Source organism: Pseudopodoces humilis, chromosome 7 (assembly GCF_049639895.1).
Source record: "Pseudopodoces humilis isolate 2021_Gansu_Grassland_sample_001 chromosome 7, ASM4963989v1, whole genome shotgun sequence".
In the NCBI taxonomy this organism is placed as follows: Eukaryota; Metazoa; Chordata; class Aves; order Passeriformes; family Paridae; genus Pseudopodoces; species Pseudopodoces humilis.
The window spans coordinates 29,313,681-29,330,579 of record NC_142206.1 but is presented as its reverse complement, the minus strand read 5'-3'; the positions used below and the strand labels follow the sequence as shown (position 1 = coordinate 29,330,579).

General features: G+C 38.8%; 1 protein-coding gene across 2 annotated transcripts; it reads left to right on the top strand.

Annotated features, from left to right (window-relative positions):
* Nucleotides 1–66: 66 nt before the first annotated feature.
* SLC39A9 (solute carrier family 39 member 9) lies at nucleotides 67–15,674 on the top strand. Of its 2 annotated transcripts, XM_088057830.1 has the most exons (8): nucleotides 67–244; nucleotides 443–560; nucleotides 4,073–4,181; nucleotides 7,220–7,411; nucleotides 9,779–9,847; nucleotides 10,959–11,044; nucleotides 12,906–13,040; nucleotides 14,724–15,674. In XM_088057830.1, exons 2-8 carry the CDS (start codon nucleotides 465–467, stop codon nucleotides 14,952–14,954), a joined length of 918 nt encoding a protein of 305 aa, XP_087913956.1. In that variant the 5' UTR covers nucleotides 67–244; nucleotides 443–464; the 3' UTR covers nucleotides 14,955–15,674. The 2 variants fall into 2 exon arrangements, with proteins under 2 accessions (XP_087913956.1, XP_005522605.1); XM_005522548.3 differs by lacking the exon at nucleotides 67–244 and having other exon boundaries at nucleotides 281–560.
* Nucleotides 15,675–16,899: the final 1,225 nt, after the last annotated feature.

Genomic DNA, 16,899 nt, shown 5'->3' with positions numbered 1-16,899 from the left:
GCAGCGCGCGGGGCGGGGCGGGGCGGGCGCGGCCCGTCCCGGAAGGGGAAGCGCGGAAGTGCCACTTGGCCGCCGGGGCAGCGGCCGTGTGTGCGGGGTGGCAGCGCTAGTCCCGCAGGGTCCCCTCGGCCCCGTCTGAGGCTGCCTCGCCGTGAGGAGCCGTCTGCGTACTAGCTGTCCCCCAGCCCTCCCTCCCGCCTCCCCTGGGAGCAGCGCGGTGCGGGTGAAAGTTCCCCCGCCTCAGGTGAGGGCCGGGCCCGCCTGCCGGTGGCCGAGCCGCTCCCGCCCCCTGGCCGCGCAGCCCCGGCTGGGGGCCGAGCCGGCCGCTGCCGCCGGGCGAGAGAGACATGGCTGAAAGCCTCTCCTGGGAGCTCGGCGTCTGCACGGGTTAAGGCGTGCGGTGCGGAGAGGTGGAAAAGTTGCTGTTGGATTTCACTTCAAGGGACCGGACAGAAAGCGGCGAAATGGATGACTTCCCCTCCATCTGCCTGCTGTCCCTGGCCATGCTGGTCGCCTGCTATGTGGCAGGAATTATACCTTTGGCAGTTAATTTTTCCGAGGTAAGACAGCTCCGCCAAACTGCTCGTTGGCTGCTAAAGGAGAAACCAGAGAGATATTCCACTGGGAGCTGGTGCCGTCCCCTTGCAATACGGCAGTGCTGTTAAGGATGAAGCTTTATATTTAAAATCTATGAATGCAGTATTAATTTTCATTCAAAACTGCTGTGTAAAATGATGCTTGTTTCACAGCGACCATTTAAACTTACCGGATTTGAGTCAGGTCTGTGCTACAGGTGAAGCGAAGTCTCAGCACGTAGTGTAAGGATATGAATAAGCATAGTTATTCTTAGAAGCTTGTGTAAGAAATTGCTGAAGTCGGTGATTATCTCTTATGCGCCTGTGGGCTACTCAAATTAAGGCTTTTAAAAGCAATTCCAATAATATTCTTGGAAAAACTTTGATTCACAATTTTACTCACGGCTTGCACTGTTGAAAATTAAGCTGTAGCTTTTTGATTACTAGAGAACTTCAAGTTACTGCCCCGTAACTCAAGGCATTCTTTTGGAAAAATATCTTGATTAAATAAGGTACTATTAAAGGAGAGGGAAACTTTCATAGATTGGATAAGTTCCCAGGCAGTACAGGAGTTCCTGATTAGACATATTTGTGTGCTTTCAAGAAATATAAATTGTTGAGGTGATGAGTCAGAGGGCTGCTTGCACCTGTCCTTTGGTCCTATCGTTACTAGGAGGCTTCGAGAGCAGTAGAATCCTGAGCAGCAGGGAAGGAAAGGCTTTTTGTTTTAGGAAAAGTACAGCTCAGCTACATGAATTGAAACCTAACAGTGTATTTGGACATATTCACATGAATATCAGCAGAGTTCTGTTTTGCCAGTGCTTCATGGGATGCTTTGGTGGACCTTGCCTTATGTGTCTTCAGTGTTGTTGCTTCCACTGTCTTGCTCTTCAAAACTCACGTCTGCCCTGAAGCCCACTGAGGCTTTTCTTGCAGATTGAGAGCATTGCCTTGTCTGCTAATAATGTCTCTTTTTAAATTTAATTTTACATTTCGTCATGTATGTGCTTAATAGTCACCTGTTAACTCTTAACTTATATTCAGTGATGTTTGAAGTTAAGGTTCTTGATCTGTCTCTGTGTTTTCCTTGTGTAGTTAAATCAGTGGTCTCCTAAACCTTTCAGGCTTCTAGCACCTGCAAGAATACAGATCTGTTGTGGATCCAAAACTGCCTAAGCAGTAATCATGTACTTAATTAGCCTTTTGTGTGTGTGGTATTTTATCATCAGTATGCAATGTGCAGTCAAATTTATTGTGGTATCTTAAGCTCTCAGAAATTCTTGACTCGGTTTTACACTTGATTTAAATCTTAGATATTTTTAAGGGTTTTGCATACAGTGCTGGTTTAAAAGAGCATAATATCTCTGCACATGATGTACAAGTCCTAACTAATCCTGGAAGTATCTAATTGGAAGTTATAATTGTTTTGTTTAAAATTATTGCTTAGGATTCTGCAACAAAGGCAATTTCAAACTGAAATGACTGGACTGTCCATTTTACAGTTTGCAAAAAGTTTTGCAGGTAGCCAAAGTGAGTAAAAATGCCTCTTCCCACTGGCCATTTGTAATGATTCAGTTGAAAACAAAAGTAAATGCTGTGCATAATATACCCCAGCTGCTAGAGAACAATAAAATTATTCATTAGTGTTAATACATTCCTTCAGATTATTTTTTTCCCATGGAATTTATTATTTGTGTTCTGATGTCTTGCTGTGTTCTATTGTTTCAATTAGATTAGGATATTCTTGAAAGTATAAAACTCTGGGAAAGCCAGGTATGACTAAACATGAATGGTAATAAGGTACCAACTGAGCAGAGTTTTGCCATAGTTCTGTGTGCAGAGGTACCCTTTCACTTTAATCCTAATTTACAGGACTCTGTTGGTCTAATTTCGGGCTGGAAGCAGCACTTTACCAGTTCTGAGGCTATCTATTAAACTGTAGTCTAAATGGGACAAAAGAAAATTGTAGCAGTTTGAATGTTTTGGTGGTGTAACAGAGGCAGGAACAGGGCCGCTTCCTCCTGAAAGTACGTGTGTGTTTTTGATAGGTCCGAGTAAGAGTTTCAATGTCATACAGACTTAAAAAATATAGAGCAGTGGAACAGTTTGCTAATTTGAGGAATTTGAGATTTTCCCATGGAGTTTTATCACTGCTTACTGTGTTGCTCTTGTTTTTAACGTGCAAATGTGTTTACCAGAAATGGTTTGATTTCTTGGATAAAGCTGTATTCCTTTTGCCTATCTATGTAGGCTGTTCTTATTAAATTTCTGTATTCACCACACATAACTGTTTTGTACTGAAGAGGAGATAGTGATTTACCTTGAAAGGATAACTTGTTAGTGTGTATTCTTCTCATTGATCTTTAAAACTCACAGGTGCCCAAGTAAAGGAAAGCTATACTACGTATTTGCAGTTTTAATAAATCAGTATTACTTCTGACACTTTCCTCTGTGTTTATGTGTGCATGCAAAAAATACTATAGTGCTGCAGATAAAAACAATTGGTTTTTCCTTGTATGGTATTCTTGCAGAATTACTTTATGAACAACAGATGTTGAAAATTTATTTTCTCATATAGATTGCCACTGTATGACAATTTACCAAGTACAATTATTGTATATGCTAGTATACCGTGCATGTTTATGGGAACTTTACACTTGTTTTCATCTCTTGCACATTACTGTTTGAGTTTTCCCCAGTAATGCTGCAGTTTTTCCCTTTTGGTCACATTTGGCTTGCTTTCAGGAGCTGGTTGTGCATCTCCCTAGTGCCTCCTGCTTCTGTGCAAGTGTTGGTGAGACTGAAAAATTTGTGTACAAATTACAACACATGAAGGAAAATGGATGGCATAATAATGATAAGCAATAAGAGGTTTCCTGCTATTCAAATGTTGACCTCTGTCTCTAGGTCATCAGTAGTTAAGATCAGTGTTTTGGTAACACTCATTGAACATGGAAGATGATGATGGTTCTGCCACTAAATACAGGCTGTACAGTTATGTTAGGAGGATCTAAATTCCCATGGTTGTGACATGTTATGTGATAGGGGTTCTTACAGAAATTATGAGTAATGGCCTCTGCAAACTGTCATATTATGTAATTGGATTTTAGTACGTGGCTTTGACTTTAGCCTGTCAATGCAGTCACAAGGAAGTTAATTGGTGAATTTATTGGCGAAACAGAATGTAGTTTGGGAGAAAGATACCTCTAAGCTTTCTGCCCCAAACTAGAATATAACTAGGGAGGTAACTCTAATAGTAGCAAGTACTGAAAAATTATGTGTGATTTAAATTTTTGTTGTAGAAACTCTTACAAAAATATGAATAAAACTATTATTCTTTATAGAAAAACATTAGGTTTATTTATTGTTGTTAAGGTTTCATTGCAAATTTTCAATATTTATGTAACAAATAACCCCCTTTCCCAACCTCTGTTAATAAGGGAGAGTAAAGAAAGCATTTTCATTCTTAAAGATGATACTTTTGTACTTACTTGCAGGAGAGATTGAAGTTGGTGACTGTTCTGGGTGCTGGGCTGCTGTGTGGAACTGCCTTGGCTGTCATTGTGCCAGAAGGAGTACATGCACTTTATGAAGACATTTTGGAGGGTAAGAACCAAGCCCAGACAGCCTTGCTCAAGATAACTTAGATAATGGTGTGTTACCATATACTGAGGCTTCTTCTTAGGGTTTTTAATGTGAGGTTGATGGAAGAGCAGCATGACACAAAGCAGGCATACCATAGGCACGGTATTGCACATTGAGGGATATGATCAGACTGAAGATTGAGGACTCTTGCTGAGTTATCCAGTCATTTGTGGGTCTGGATACTGTACTGTTCATGGAATAACAGCCATTTATGGCAGGTCATGTGTAGTGTTTCTTATTCTGGGGAGAGCTTAACTTCCACTGGAACTTCAAAGGAAGTGTAAGAGTGCCTTTGGCAGAGAATGAAATTATTGAGTATTTGCTGCTTCTCTTTGTAGTTTAGATTGCTTCTCATTAAAGCAATTGCAGGAGGTGTTTTACAAGTCTTTGTCCCTGCCCTAATGAGAATTTCCTCCAAAGCTGAAAAGCATCTTAGAATTAATATGCTCAGCTGAAAATTATGGTTATATAGGGCTAATTTACAGAGTAGCAGGCATTTCTTCTTGCGTGGTGGTATACATTACACACCTAAATCTCCGTGTTCAAGAATCCAGTTCTAGTCTGCTGTCACTGTCTTAACCACCTCATCATCTCTAATGAAGAGCTCAAAGAGAGAAGAGATTGTGTCTTGCAGGGATATTTGTGTATAGCCAAAAGCCTTAACAGAGTTCAGTTTGAGGTTCTGACATTGTTTTAAATAGCCAGGGCTCATCACCTCTGTTTGGAGTGCCAGTTAGATTTTGCTTTTGCTTGGAGACTTGTGCTATTAGATGACCATTGCATGTATGAGATTTTTCCAGTATGCTAGAATCAAAACTTTGAAGGTAAATGGCAATGGTTTACTGATTGCAGGGGAAAGCACTATAAAGTTGAGGCTTTGGAGAACCTTGCAAGCATCTGGTGCTTGCTAATCTGGGATTGAGAGGTAACTGTAGTCCTTTGCTTTTCCTGTACTACTGGGGTTTGTGTTTCTAAACTTTTAAATGTCATTTTAGTAATACGCTTTGATGTATACTGTTTTAGCTTCCACTAAGCTTATGTTGTTCTGCTTAGATTTAGAATAAGTAGAAGATAATACATAAAATCATCCTTTATCAAGAAGTGAAAGAAGCTCTGATTGTGCTTTTATACTGTACTATAATTTATGCACTCTGATGTCGGATGTCTCTAATGAGCTGTAGTTGTGGGTTTGCTCTCCATTCAATTTTAATTTTGAGTAGACCGATTTTCTCTTGTAATGGTACAGCTAGCAATGAATACAATTGCTGTGAAAATTTGTGGGTTTTAATACTTTTTCACTAAATGGGGCACACAGTTCGTGTTGACTGTAGAGCTGTATGAGCTATAACTTAGTTTAGTACATGGCAAAAAATGACGCTTCATAGTACTGCAGTAGTAATAGCAGAAGCATTTACCTAGGAAAAAAGAATTTGTCGGTGAGTGGCTTCAGACTTGATGTCTTACAGTATTGTGTCTAGCAGCAGTCTATCTGAATTTTTTTTTTTTATATTGCAAAGGGACAGAATTAATGGGTATTACAGATTTAACTCCAAAAATTATTTCTAATGTTTTTCTTAGAAAAGTAGGATGTTCAAAGTTAAACTTAAGACTGTGGGAACAGCTTTCTCTTTTTCAAGTTCACCTGTTTACATAATTAAACCTAGAAAGGTGCAACTAAGGGAAAAGCTGAGGTATATTCATGTAAGTGGAAAAACAAAAAGAGAAATCTTTTCCCTCTTTCAGGTGTAGCTTAACTTTGACTGGTTGCTTGCTAGCAAGCATTATAGTGTTTTCCATTGATACAGAAGTAATTTACTATTACATCTGTATTCACTCACAGGCCATGGAATAAATAACTTCTGATTTTCAACCTTGTAGGCTGAGAGCAAATAGCATATCATGGCTTGGATTATTCTTTGATCATAAACCTGTGTATCTGTGTAGTGAAACCTTGGTTTGGGTACTATGAGCAAATAAAATTCATTTGCTGACTTCAGTCCTTTGTTTTAACTGCTGAAACTGTGTAACCACTGTCAGACAGATTGTCCTGAGTTACACAGTTTTATGTCTTGAAATGATCTGAAGCAAAGTCAACCTCATAATATAGATGGCAAAAATCTTGTGTGGTCCAAAGTAATTTTATTGATCAATCTTGTTCAGCAAGATATGTTTGAAATCTTTGCTACCAAGCTTATTCTGATGTGCTTTGACTGTAGTAATGGCATTGTGATGTTTTGTACTGTGGGATGAACATATACTTGTCTCATCCAAGAGGATGTAAAAATATTCCAGCAATTTGATGACTTGCTAGAGTAAGTCAAGATCTTCTTACATGTTTTTAAAGCTTCTGAAGAGTAGTTGACATCCAAAAGACCTTCTAAAAATGGAAAAAAACATAGACAAGCTTTAATAGCTTGTGTAGGGAAAGGAAATCACATACCATTCCTCCCCAGGGCTTGGACTGTGGTTTTTTGGGATGGTACAGACATTTGTAGATCAATGTGCTTGACTTCACTATTGTTATAGTCTGTATCAATGGAGTATATCAATACTAGCTTGTTTATATCTCAGCATCAGTTAATCTTCCTAAAGATAGCATTAAATATGTTAGTGGATGGAACCTATTTTGTCTCCTTATCCTGAATTTTCTCACTTGAATGAAGATAATGAAGTAACTGCTTGACAGTATCTCTAAATATTGACAAAACTGGCAACTTCAGTTAAAAAAGGAATTATACAGCAGTTTTTGTGAATTAATTTGTATTTAAAATGCAACTTGGCTTATAACATATTGATGCTTTCTTTGCTTTTCCATGCTGAAGATGTGTGAGGAGAAACCAACCAGGCTTCGCTAAGAACATTGTCTAAGAAACACTTTAAATGAGTACTTATGTGTATTGTCCAGGAAAGTGTGAGGGAGGCTTTTGGCAGAGGAGGAGAGAAGTGACTATGTCATGTTTAGTCTCGTGTCTCCTGATGTGTTTGCCTGCCTGTCACAGGAAAGCATCACCCAGCCAGCGAGATGCAGCACGTGATGGAGTCTGAGAAGGTAGCGAAAATCCCAGCGGTACATGAGCACGGTCACGACCATTCCAGGTTACACGCCTACATTGGTGTGTCCCTTGTCCTCGGCTTTGTCTTCATGCTGTTGGTGGATCAGATAGGCAGCTCTCATGTGCACTCTACAGATGGTAAGTAAATATTCACGTCAATTAGACTTGCTAATTAGTCTTAATTAACAAGTTGCAATTTTTATTTTTTTTTAATGCTACCAGGATTTAATTTGTCCAGTCATGTCCAGAGTTTCAGTAGGTACTTTAAAAACATAAACCAAGGTCCATGTGAAATGTTTGTGCTGGAAATCTATCTCAAAATTCACCATCATTTGAGAACTTACCTCAGTAGCATGTGTGAGCACGTGTGGTGTGGGGGTGAAGGGTGACGTGACACTTGAGTTATTGTCTGTTTTACAGTATCACCCATAGGGGATTTCTTTGGCTTTCCAAAATGCTTGAGATTAGTCTCACATTGGTTTGTTTTTCCTACTTAATTGTCATATATGTAGGTAAAATTTGCAAAGAACGGTGAGTTATCGTAAGATGGCAGAAATGATTATGTGTAAGCTCTGGTACTTTAACTGCATAGCTGGACCTCCCACACTAGTCTAGAGCCTCACATACTTCAGAATCCTTTTCGCTTTCTGTAAAGATTTGTCAGCTTCTTGAAAAACTCTAAAAATGCCTACAGTTTCCTTTGTTTCCTGCCTATGACTTCATGCTCGGAGTGTAGCTTAAAATGTTTGAAAAGGTATTTTATTGCCTTTGGCTGCTCATTTTCTCCCACACAGTGTCCTCTGATGCTGGAATTTTGCCCTGAAAAAATAAGGAATTGATCTTAAAGGAAAGGTAAAACATACACAAAGGCAGGGGGAATATGTTTTGGCTGTATTCTTGTCAGTTCACATACTTGTTTGTATGGGGTTGCTGTGGTGGGACAGATGAAAGGCCAGTGCATATGCTATGTCACCTGTGTACATGTGTACTCCTGAAGAAGTTTAAATGGAGCCACTGCCTTGGGTAGCTGATTCTCAGAGCTGTTCTAAAGTAACACTGGCACTGAGGATGTCAGGGAGATGCAGGTGAGCAACTCCCGAAAGGATCCTTGGTTTGTACAGGTTATAATCCTTTTCTATGTCTCTGATCATAGCAAATACCAGAAGACTGTGATTTGTGTTAGAGATACACACTATAAAATAGAATATTAAGTAACATTTTATCTAGCCTCTGCCTCTGTCATCTGTCACAGGAGATGTAGTAGTGTTTTTGTAATGTTTTTAAAGCGACTGAAGAAAAGCACTTTTGAACCAGTGTCTTGTAGTTTATTATCTACCAAGTGACTAGATGTTAATTTGTGTAAATTAGAAAAATTCAGTAGGCCAGGATAAAGGTATGAAGTCAAATGTGATTCTTTGTGTTTAGTAATGGTCAACTCAAAGCAATTGTAAAGGAAACGTTTATTGTATCTCCTCCTGTTTGACATGAGTATACCATTGCTGTCATGCAAGTGCAGCTTATGCAGTTAATTCAGAATATCAAGCTGACCAAAGAGAATGCATTAGTTTAGACCTGACTCATTGGGAAACTACATGTGTGCCTGGGAATGAAGAGAGACTGAGGGGTTAGGGGGCAGGCAGGAGGAAAGGAAAGGACTGGAATTTCTATTTTGGCATCACTGCAGAGTTAGTGAAGCAGTATAGTTGCGCTTACAGTTGTTTTACAGACCACTGGGATAATTCAGTCACGGCTATTCAAACTGTCTGGAATTAAACGGTTGAATAGTAAGATGTTTCTAGACTTCTGTAGGGTTTACCACCCTGCAGTGACTCTTTGTAACAGTTTCACCACTGATTGTGTAGTGGTGGATATTGATGCTGCCCTGTTGTGCTGTGTAGTGAGCTAACCTGCAAATGTCAGGCAATTCTGGTCAAAACACTGGATATCAAACAGCCCTGGCTGCTTTTCTCCTTTGTGGTATATAACATCAAAGAGAAATCTTTGCAACTGATGCTGTGACAAGTAGACTTTGTTTGCTAGGAACTGCCAGGGAATCACTGCAACAAAAACTGACCCAGACTGTCACCTGAAGGAAACTATAAACATTGAGCTGTGTGGGGAAAAAAAATCCTGACTCTCAAAGTGGCTCTGCATTCTTGGGATCCAAAAATAGCTTCTCTTTTTCTTGGTGGCACAGACCTTTAACATTTCATTTTAGGAGGTTAAGAAAAACATCTGCTTCTGCCTATGAGAGAGATCCTTCAAATTGCCAAGAATCTTCTATGAGTCTGTCACTTGTTTGTTGGCAGAACTTTAGGTTATTTGAAGGTGTTAAGTGTCAAACTATTTTACAGTAAATCTAATGCAGAAATACAGAAGCTGGTAGTTTTGAATACAACTGCCTAAGCAGCTGGAGGTGATATGTGCAGTGGTACTTACAATTTTTTTCCAGCATAATTTATTCATTTGATCTCTTTATGATAACTTTTCTCATGACTGTTTCAGATCCAGAAGCTGCAAGATCAGGCAACTCCAAAATCACTACAACGCTGGGACTGGTTGTCCATGCTGCAGGTAATGTGGGACCTGTTATTAGTGCTTGACAAGTATATGCATTGCTGTATGGGTCATTTTTAGGTGTGATGGAGACATTTGGGTTTTGCTTTTAGAGGTGGCTTTTTATTAAAAAAGAAAAAGGCAGGGAGATCTAAGGATCTTTTCTGGAATTAACTGAGAGCTGAAATGGTTCATGGAGTTTTATTTGGGTACAGAATTTTCTCTTTTGCGCTTTACTTTTTTGTTTCTCTCATCTGAAAGGCTGATGCTCACTCTGCCTCTTCAATTCCTTTGCTGGCTCCTTTAGCTGCTGAATTTCAATACACGCTAACACATTTGATAAGTTGTATGAAATACCTTTGGGTTTGCTTGTTGGTTGATGGGTTTTTTAAAAAAATACTAATTTAAAAGAATAGTGCCTTGTAGGGAAAGAAAAGGTGGAGCACAAAGATTTAACTGAAACACATTTAGGCTGACTTGCAACAACTGACTGCTACGTGTGTGTCAGTCAAGCCATGTTCACATTGTGATTTTTCACTGTATATGTGTAGTATAAATACATTGCTTTTTCATGTCCTGCTGAAGGTTGTTTTCTAGATAAGTCAGAAGATGTTCAAAAAGATACTTCTTCACTAAACAAAGTGTTTATATATTAAGGAGTAGTATAATATCCATTTTTTATTTCTTTCAGACTGTATATTTATTTTAATTGATAAAAAATATTCACAATAGTATTTATATTTCAAAAATCATTTAAAGGGTAATAATTAAAATTCTTGCAATGCTTAGTGTCTAAAACAGATCTTTTAATTTACAGTGGAAGTCTCTTCTAGAGCAGAAGACTAAAACAACCAGTTACTTGTTCTCATTTGAAGGAGTATTTCAGTACAGAGTAGATTCCTGTTACGGTTTTTATGGTCTGGGGATATATGAGACAGCTCTTGTTGAGGGTTTTCTGATATTCTGAAATGTTACAGCTTAACAAACAAAGGCAAATGTTGGGTTGCTATTGTTAATGCCAATTTTCAGTAATAGAGCTTCTTAAAATCAACATGTTTTCTACTGTCAGCCTTTGAGGGGGTGGGGAAGCTCATGTAGAATAATCCATGAATCTGCACTCCTTTTTCAGCTGATGGTGTTGCATTGGGTGCAGCAGCTTCTACTTCTCAGACTAGTGTCCAGTTGATAGTGTTTGTTGCGATTATGTTGCACAAGGTGAGTTATCATCAAAAAAATTTATTGTTCTTCAAAAGACTGTTAACACTCACAGCAATTGCTAAATATCTACAGTTTCATTAGTGATGTCATACAGAAGTGTTTAATGCCATTGAAATGAAGAGGTCAGTACAGTGTCAAGGACCAAAAAAAGCACAGGTATGAGGTATGACAGAAGAGCACATGATTGATGCTGAGTCTGAGAGGGGTGCAAGTGAGAGAGAATTCTGACAGCCTACTGCCCACCTTGGTTGAAGAGGTGGGAAAAGTCTCCCAAAAGTAGAGAGAGAAGAGTAGCTCATGAAGAAATGTGTAAGCTTCACACTGACTTCTTCTGAAGCTAGTGTGGCAGTGTTTATTTAACAAACAAAAAAGCCCCTAGGTTATTACTGCTGTAAGGGACATATTCAGAGAGGTTCTAAAGGGTGAGGCACAGGAGTTACATGCTAGTGCATTCAAGGAGAAAAACCAGTTTTATGTGCTGATTACAATAGTCTTGTTCCTGTGATGTTCATCAGAAAATGGAGAGAATATTTGTAGTGAAGGGTTTTAGTGTTTAAAGAGTTAGTCTTTTGAAACTACTAAATATCAGAGTGCTAAATTAGAGCTTCTGGTTACCTCTGTTGTAGTAGCTTCAACATCACTAATACACCATTTTTGAAGGTAAACAAATGTTTTGCTGGTAGTAACAAGCAAACAGTGGCTCTTGAATATGGGAGATCTTTGCTGAATACTTCTGTGAATGTGAACCTGTTGGCTATAAATATACCTGTGAAGATGAAATTTGCCTTATGGTAGAATGTTCATGGATTTCTGTGGTTAGTCGTAAATTCACCAGAAACTGTACATAATTACATGTTCAAAATGTTAGAAATGCATATCTAGTATGTCTTTCCTTCGGTTCATACAAGTAATTGTGGTTTACATAACTTTCTTTGAGGGTGGCAATGCCACTGTCTCATTTTGGAGCTTAACTTACGGCTATTGCCAGGTGAAACTTGCTTTTGTTATTCTTAATGTTCTTAACTGGCTTCTGGAATGTTACAATTTTAGAAGAGGAAAATTTCTCCTATGAATATTTGGTATTAGCAGAGAAACTTATTTCTTCTTTGGTGTCTTTTTTCTGTTCTTCTGATCCTGACTGATTCTTTTGTCTAGCTCATCTTTTTTCACTCATGATTTCCTTCTTTGTTTAAAAAAAAATAATATTATTTTATAAAAATGCTTAAGGTATTTTAGTTTTATGTCTTACCTCAGAAATGTCAGGGTGGCTTGCTATTGTCTTTATACAAGCAAAAATACAGTAAATTCTCTGAGTAGTGGGACATCTATGCCTTTTGGATAAGGAACTGGATGCCAGCAGAGAGAGAAGGATGTATTTGCTTCCTGGTGAGAACAGGAATGAACTAATCAAAAAAGCTCTTAAGTCTTAGCATGGAGGCTGACTGTTACCTGTCTTCAGGCAATTGTTTCCCTCCCCATGTTAATTGTAGAATTTTTCTACTGCAGATGAGGAAACTGTCTAAGGATGTGTGATTGTAACAGGATGAAAAAAGAAATTACCTAAGTTGATGGAGTCTTAGGGATTATATAGTCAGAATGAATATTTTAGTATTTATAATGACTACACAAGTATATGTTTTCTGATAGCCAGAACATGAGTTTCCGTTAGGTTTGGTTATTGAGGTGGGGCAGTCTGCACAATGCTCTTGATTTGGGTTAGCTGCAGCATGCTAGTGCCTGCCCTGAATGTCTTCCAGATCAGCCCATGTCAATGTAGTAAGTCATATGTAAACCTTTTCTCATTTTTCAGGGGATTTTAGAAGGTATTGTATTAGCAGTGAATGTTGTTTTTTTGCAGGCACCAGCTGCCTTTGGCCTGGTTTCCTTCCTGATGCACGCTGGGCTAGAACGGAATCGAATCAGAAAACACTTGCTGGTCTTTGCGTTAGCAGCACCTGTTATGTCGATGGTGACATACCTAGGGCTAAGCAAGGTAGGTCCATGGTTTTGTTCTGCCCAAAAATCTAACTTAGTGATGAAGTTTGGGGAAAGGACTATGGTAGGAGTTTCATATTACATAATTCCAAACTGCTTGAAAAATTCAGCAGAATGAAGATAAAAGTTGATGAAAAGGTAGCAATATGAATGCACAAAACAAATAATAATCCATGCATTTCCATCAGAATCAGTGACATAACTAACTCCTTTATAGAGTTCGGTATAGTTTTTTTTTAAAGTGTGATTTCTGTCTTTTATCCTTTCTGCTGCTCCCAGCTGAAAAAAAGTTTATTCATATAGCAGGTTTTATGTGATGCCTATTTAAATAAGTAATTTTCAGCATTGTTGCATGCATTCTTCTTTTAATATGCAGGTAGGAAATAATCTCCTCTAGCTTCCCCCACCATCCCAGAAGTGGTCCTCTATATTCAAAGTCTGTGTCAGAGTTTGAGTCCTCGGCTAGAACAGTCTTTTTGCCTTACTCTGGAAAGCATCATTGTGTCTTGGATCTTTACAAAAAATGGCCTGTGAAATGTACATGAGTTTATCTCTGTCCAAATTAAATGTTTCTGCTTCTCATAGAATATTCTGGGATGCTTCTGTATTTCTCAACTGTTTTTTGTCCTGCTGGTGACATGCTGTGGTGACACATGGTAAAGGATATAATGTGATCTCACAAAACTCAAGGCATGAGAGGAAAGATTAAATAAATAATCTGGGCTAATCCTTTACTTGCTGGATAAGATTTATATTTGACATTACAGTACAAAAGACAGCTGAAAGAAAGGTTGGGTCTATAAATAGAAAAGAGAATTCTCTTTGAGTACTCTTGAAGTGTCCTCATCAAGGTTTGGGTTTACATTTTGCCCTTCAGAAAGAACAGAGAATTGATAAGGCATCAGGGCTGTCACAGTGGTTTTGTAGTTGCAGGTGATATATCTTTCTCTATGGAAAAATGACCTGAGAGTAAACACAAAGAACTAAGATTACACCTGAGTTGGAGAGCATTGCAGAAGCATTTGAATCTGATATGAGTGGGTTTGCATTTCATTGCATTTACTGATCCTATTATGAAGTTGAAGAGATGCTCAGTTTTGATGCAGAAGATGCATTTCTTCATGTAGCTTGCATGGAAATGCTGGAAAAGTTTTGGGTGTTTACTTCTACATACAAGTAAAATATTTAATGAATGATATTTTGGGACTTGGTTCTGAGAGCAGTCATTTTAAGAGCAGCTATTTAAAGGCTGACATCTTATTTGGACCCCTTGTTTAGAAAAAGGGAGGAAAAAAGTCAATCTTGATCATCCTCCCTAAAATTTCTGGCTTTGTGATATGAATTTTATGTTTTTTCAAAACCTGTTTGGTATGTGGGCTGTGAGCTCATCAAACAAGATGCTTCAGCAGACTGTAACTTTTTTTCCTTTTCTGAGGGTTCTTTTGTAAAGGTTTTTTCTTTTGTAAGAGCAGATAGGAGGGGTGTCTTTTTGATCCCCCAAAACTTCAGGGTGTCAGTTACCATATGTAAGGTGCAAGACAAAAAAATCACACTAAACCATTGTCATTGTGTGTGTAGGCTTGATAGAAATCCTACTGTGCCTGGATACCGAGAGAATTTTTTTTATTACTGCTTGAAGAACTTTTGCTTATTCTCACTTTTTTTGCTCTTTGTTTTTCAGAGCAGCAAAGAAGCCCTTTCAGAAGTCAATGCCACTGGAGTTGCTATGCTGTTTTCTGCTGGGACTTTCCTTTATGTTGCCACGGTTCATGTTCTCCCAGAAGTAGGAGGAATTGCTCATAGCCACAAACCTGAATCAACTGGAGGAAAAGGACTCAGTCGTCTGGAGGTGGCAGCCCTAGTACTAGGATGCCTTATTCCCCTAGTTTTGTCCATTGGACACCATCACTAAATGCTCAAATTTCACTGTTCTCCTCCTCGATAAGACATGAGCAGTAAATGTCTGCTGCTCCCTTTATCATTCTTTTACCCATCATTCATCCCATCCACTTTATGGAGTTCAGAGGCAATCTTGATTGCAAAATAAGGAATACTGGGAAAGTTTTTAGTGTAGCAAAATGTACTTTGGCAGCCGGACACAAATTCTGTGTAACTTTCTTTTCTGAAGACATTTGCTATTTTAATTGTTACTTCTGGCCCTATTCTCAGGGAAGATGGAACTTGAAGAAAGGTGAGCAGGGAAGAACATAGCAACTCATCACGAAATTGCAATCACCAAAGTATCCTGCAGTTCAGCTTTCACAGCTGAGAACAAAACCCAAGGATGGCTGCGTTGTGAGAGGTTGAAGTCTCACTAATGAAGAAGGGGGCTCTCCCCCAGCGGTTCTACGTTGTCCTGGCAGTGCGACTGGCCCTTGCCATGCTTGTCACCCATTGTATGGCAGACACGGGATACACTGGGAACTCCGTATAACGCTGCTCTTGTCACAGAAGCGTCACTTGATAGGAAAGAAATTATGTAGACAATGTGTAGGATTAGAGGAAGAAATCAGCTGGTTAAGACAGTGCAAATGAGTTTTGCAGTGTATTCCATCATTTAAGACAAAGGATAGAAGCAAGGAGAATAGTGTTTTGATTGTTTATTCAATTGTTAATAAATTCTAAAAAGGCACTGTTTCTTGGGAGAGTCTTCTGCCAAGTCAGTCAAGTGTCAAGCACCAAAAATGTCAGAAGGAATTACGTATTGGCTACTGTGATACATTACTGCTTCTGTTGAGAGATACCCATAGTGCCCTTTGAAAGAGAGCTGTTCTGGGCTCTGAGGAGTAGAAATCTGATGGACACAGCTGTTGAGGGACCAGGGAACTTCACTAGCTCATGTTCAAAAAAATGAACTGCTGAAATCAGTGGGGGGCTGTGTGGGTTTTTCACTAAATAAAGGTATTGCAGCTAACAAAACAAGATGTTTAGTTAAATGTTTATGCTGCAGATAGAATACAAAGTGTTTCTAAAGCAGTTCTGAACAAAAAAAATACTCAAACCCACAAACAAAAAACCAAACTGGTGGGTTCCCAGTGGACCTGTTAGACATTTTGCTTTTCCTTTGGGAATTTTTCATTTGCCTCTTACTGATAAGCATTAGTTTTGGTGAATCTACTGGAAGACTTTCTGCCAATTGCTGATGTCTCTCACTGAAGAGGAGTGGTAAAAAGATCCCTCCATTTTCAAGGCACAGCTTTGTCTTACCAGTCACCATTTCCCTTATGCAAAACATGTTATACTCTAATGTGCATTGAAAAGTCAAATGTTGACATGCACAGAATCAGCATAAAATTCTTTCTTTAGGGGAAAACTTCTTAAGTTTTTAAACTTTTGAGCTACTTTGTCTGCACTTTTTGAAGATAACATTGCCAAATATATTTTTCTTTTTTCTTTTTGTTTTTTAATGAATTTTGAAGAAATATCATCTTAACTGAAGTGCTTCTTGTTTCCGTATGAACGAGTGCGACTGTTTGTCATGCCATTTATTACTTAAACTGCAGAGCCCATTGTGCCTCATAACTTCTTCACATTTTTGTTATTGTCCTGTTTGTCTGTTAGTTCAGAGAGTAATGGGTATGGCCTGGCTCTTGAACTAGTGCTGGCTTCTCTGTTGGCCCTATAACAATACTGATGTGTCCCAGGATTGAACCTAGTATTGATTCCCTAGAGTGCTTGTTCATTTGTGTGTTTTACTATGTAAGATCAAAATTATTAGAAGTCATATTTTCCCATAACACAGTATTTTCAGATAGAATTAGTGCTGCAGGCCTAAACAAGCTTTTTTTTTTTTTATGTTAGACCTTCAATGCTGTGTTCTGAAAAGCCACTGCAAAATTAGTGAAGTGGATGGGATC

Bases quoted from the DNA above. Each gene is read 5' to 3' on its own strand.
- SLC39A9 (XM_088057830.1), top strand. From the start codon at position 465: ATGGATGACTTCCCCTCCATCTGCCTGCTGTCCCTGGCCATGCTGGTC. The intron at 561-4,072 runs GTAAGACAGCTC...ACTTACTTGCAG, and splicing joins TGGCAGTTAATTTTTCCGAG to GAGAGATTGAAGTTGGTGAC. The intron at 4,182-7,219 runs GTAAGAACCAAG...TGCCTGTCACAG, and splicing joins TTATGAAGACATTTTGGAGG to GAAAGCATCACCCAGCCAGC.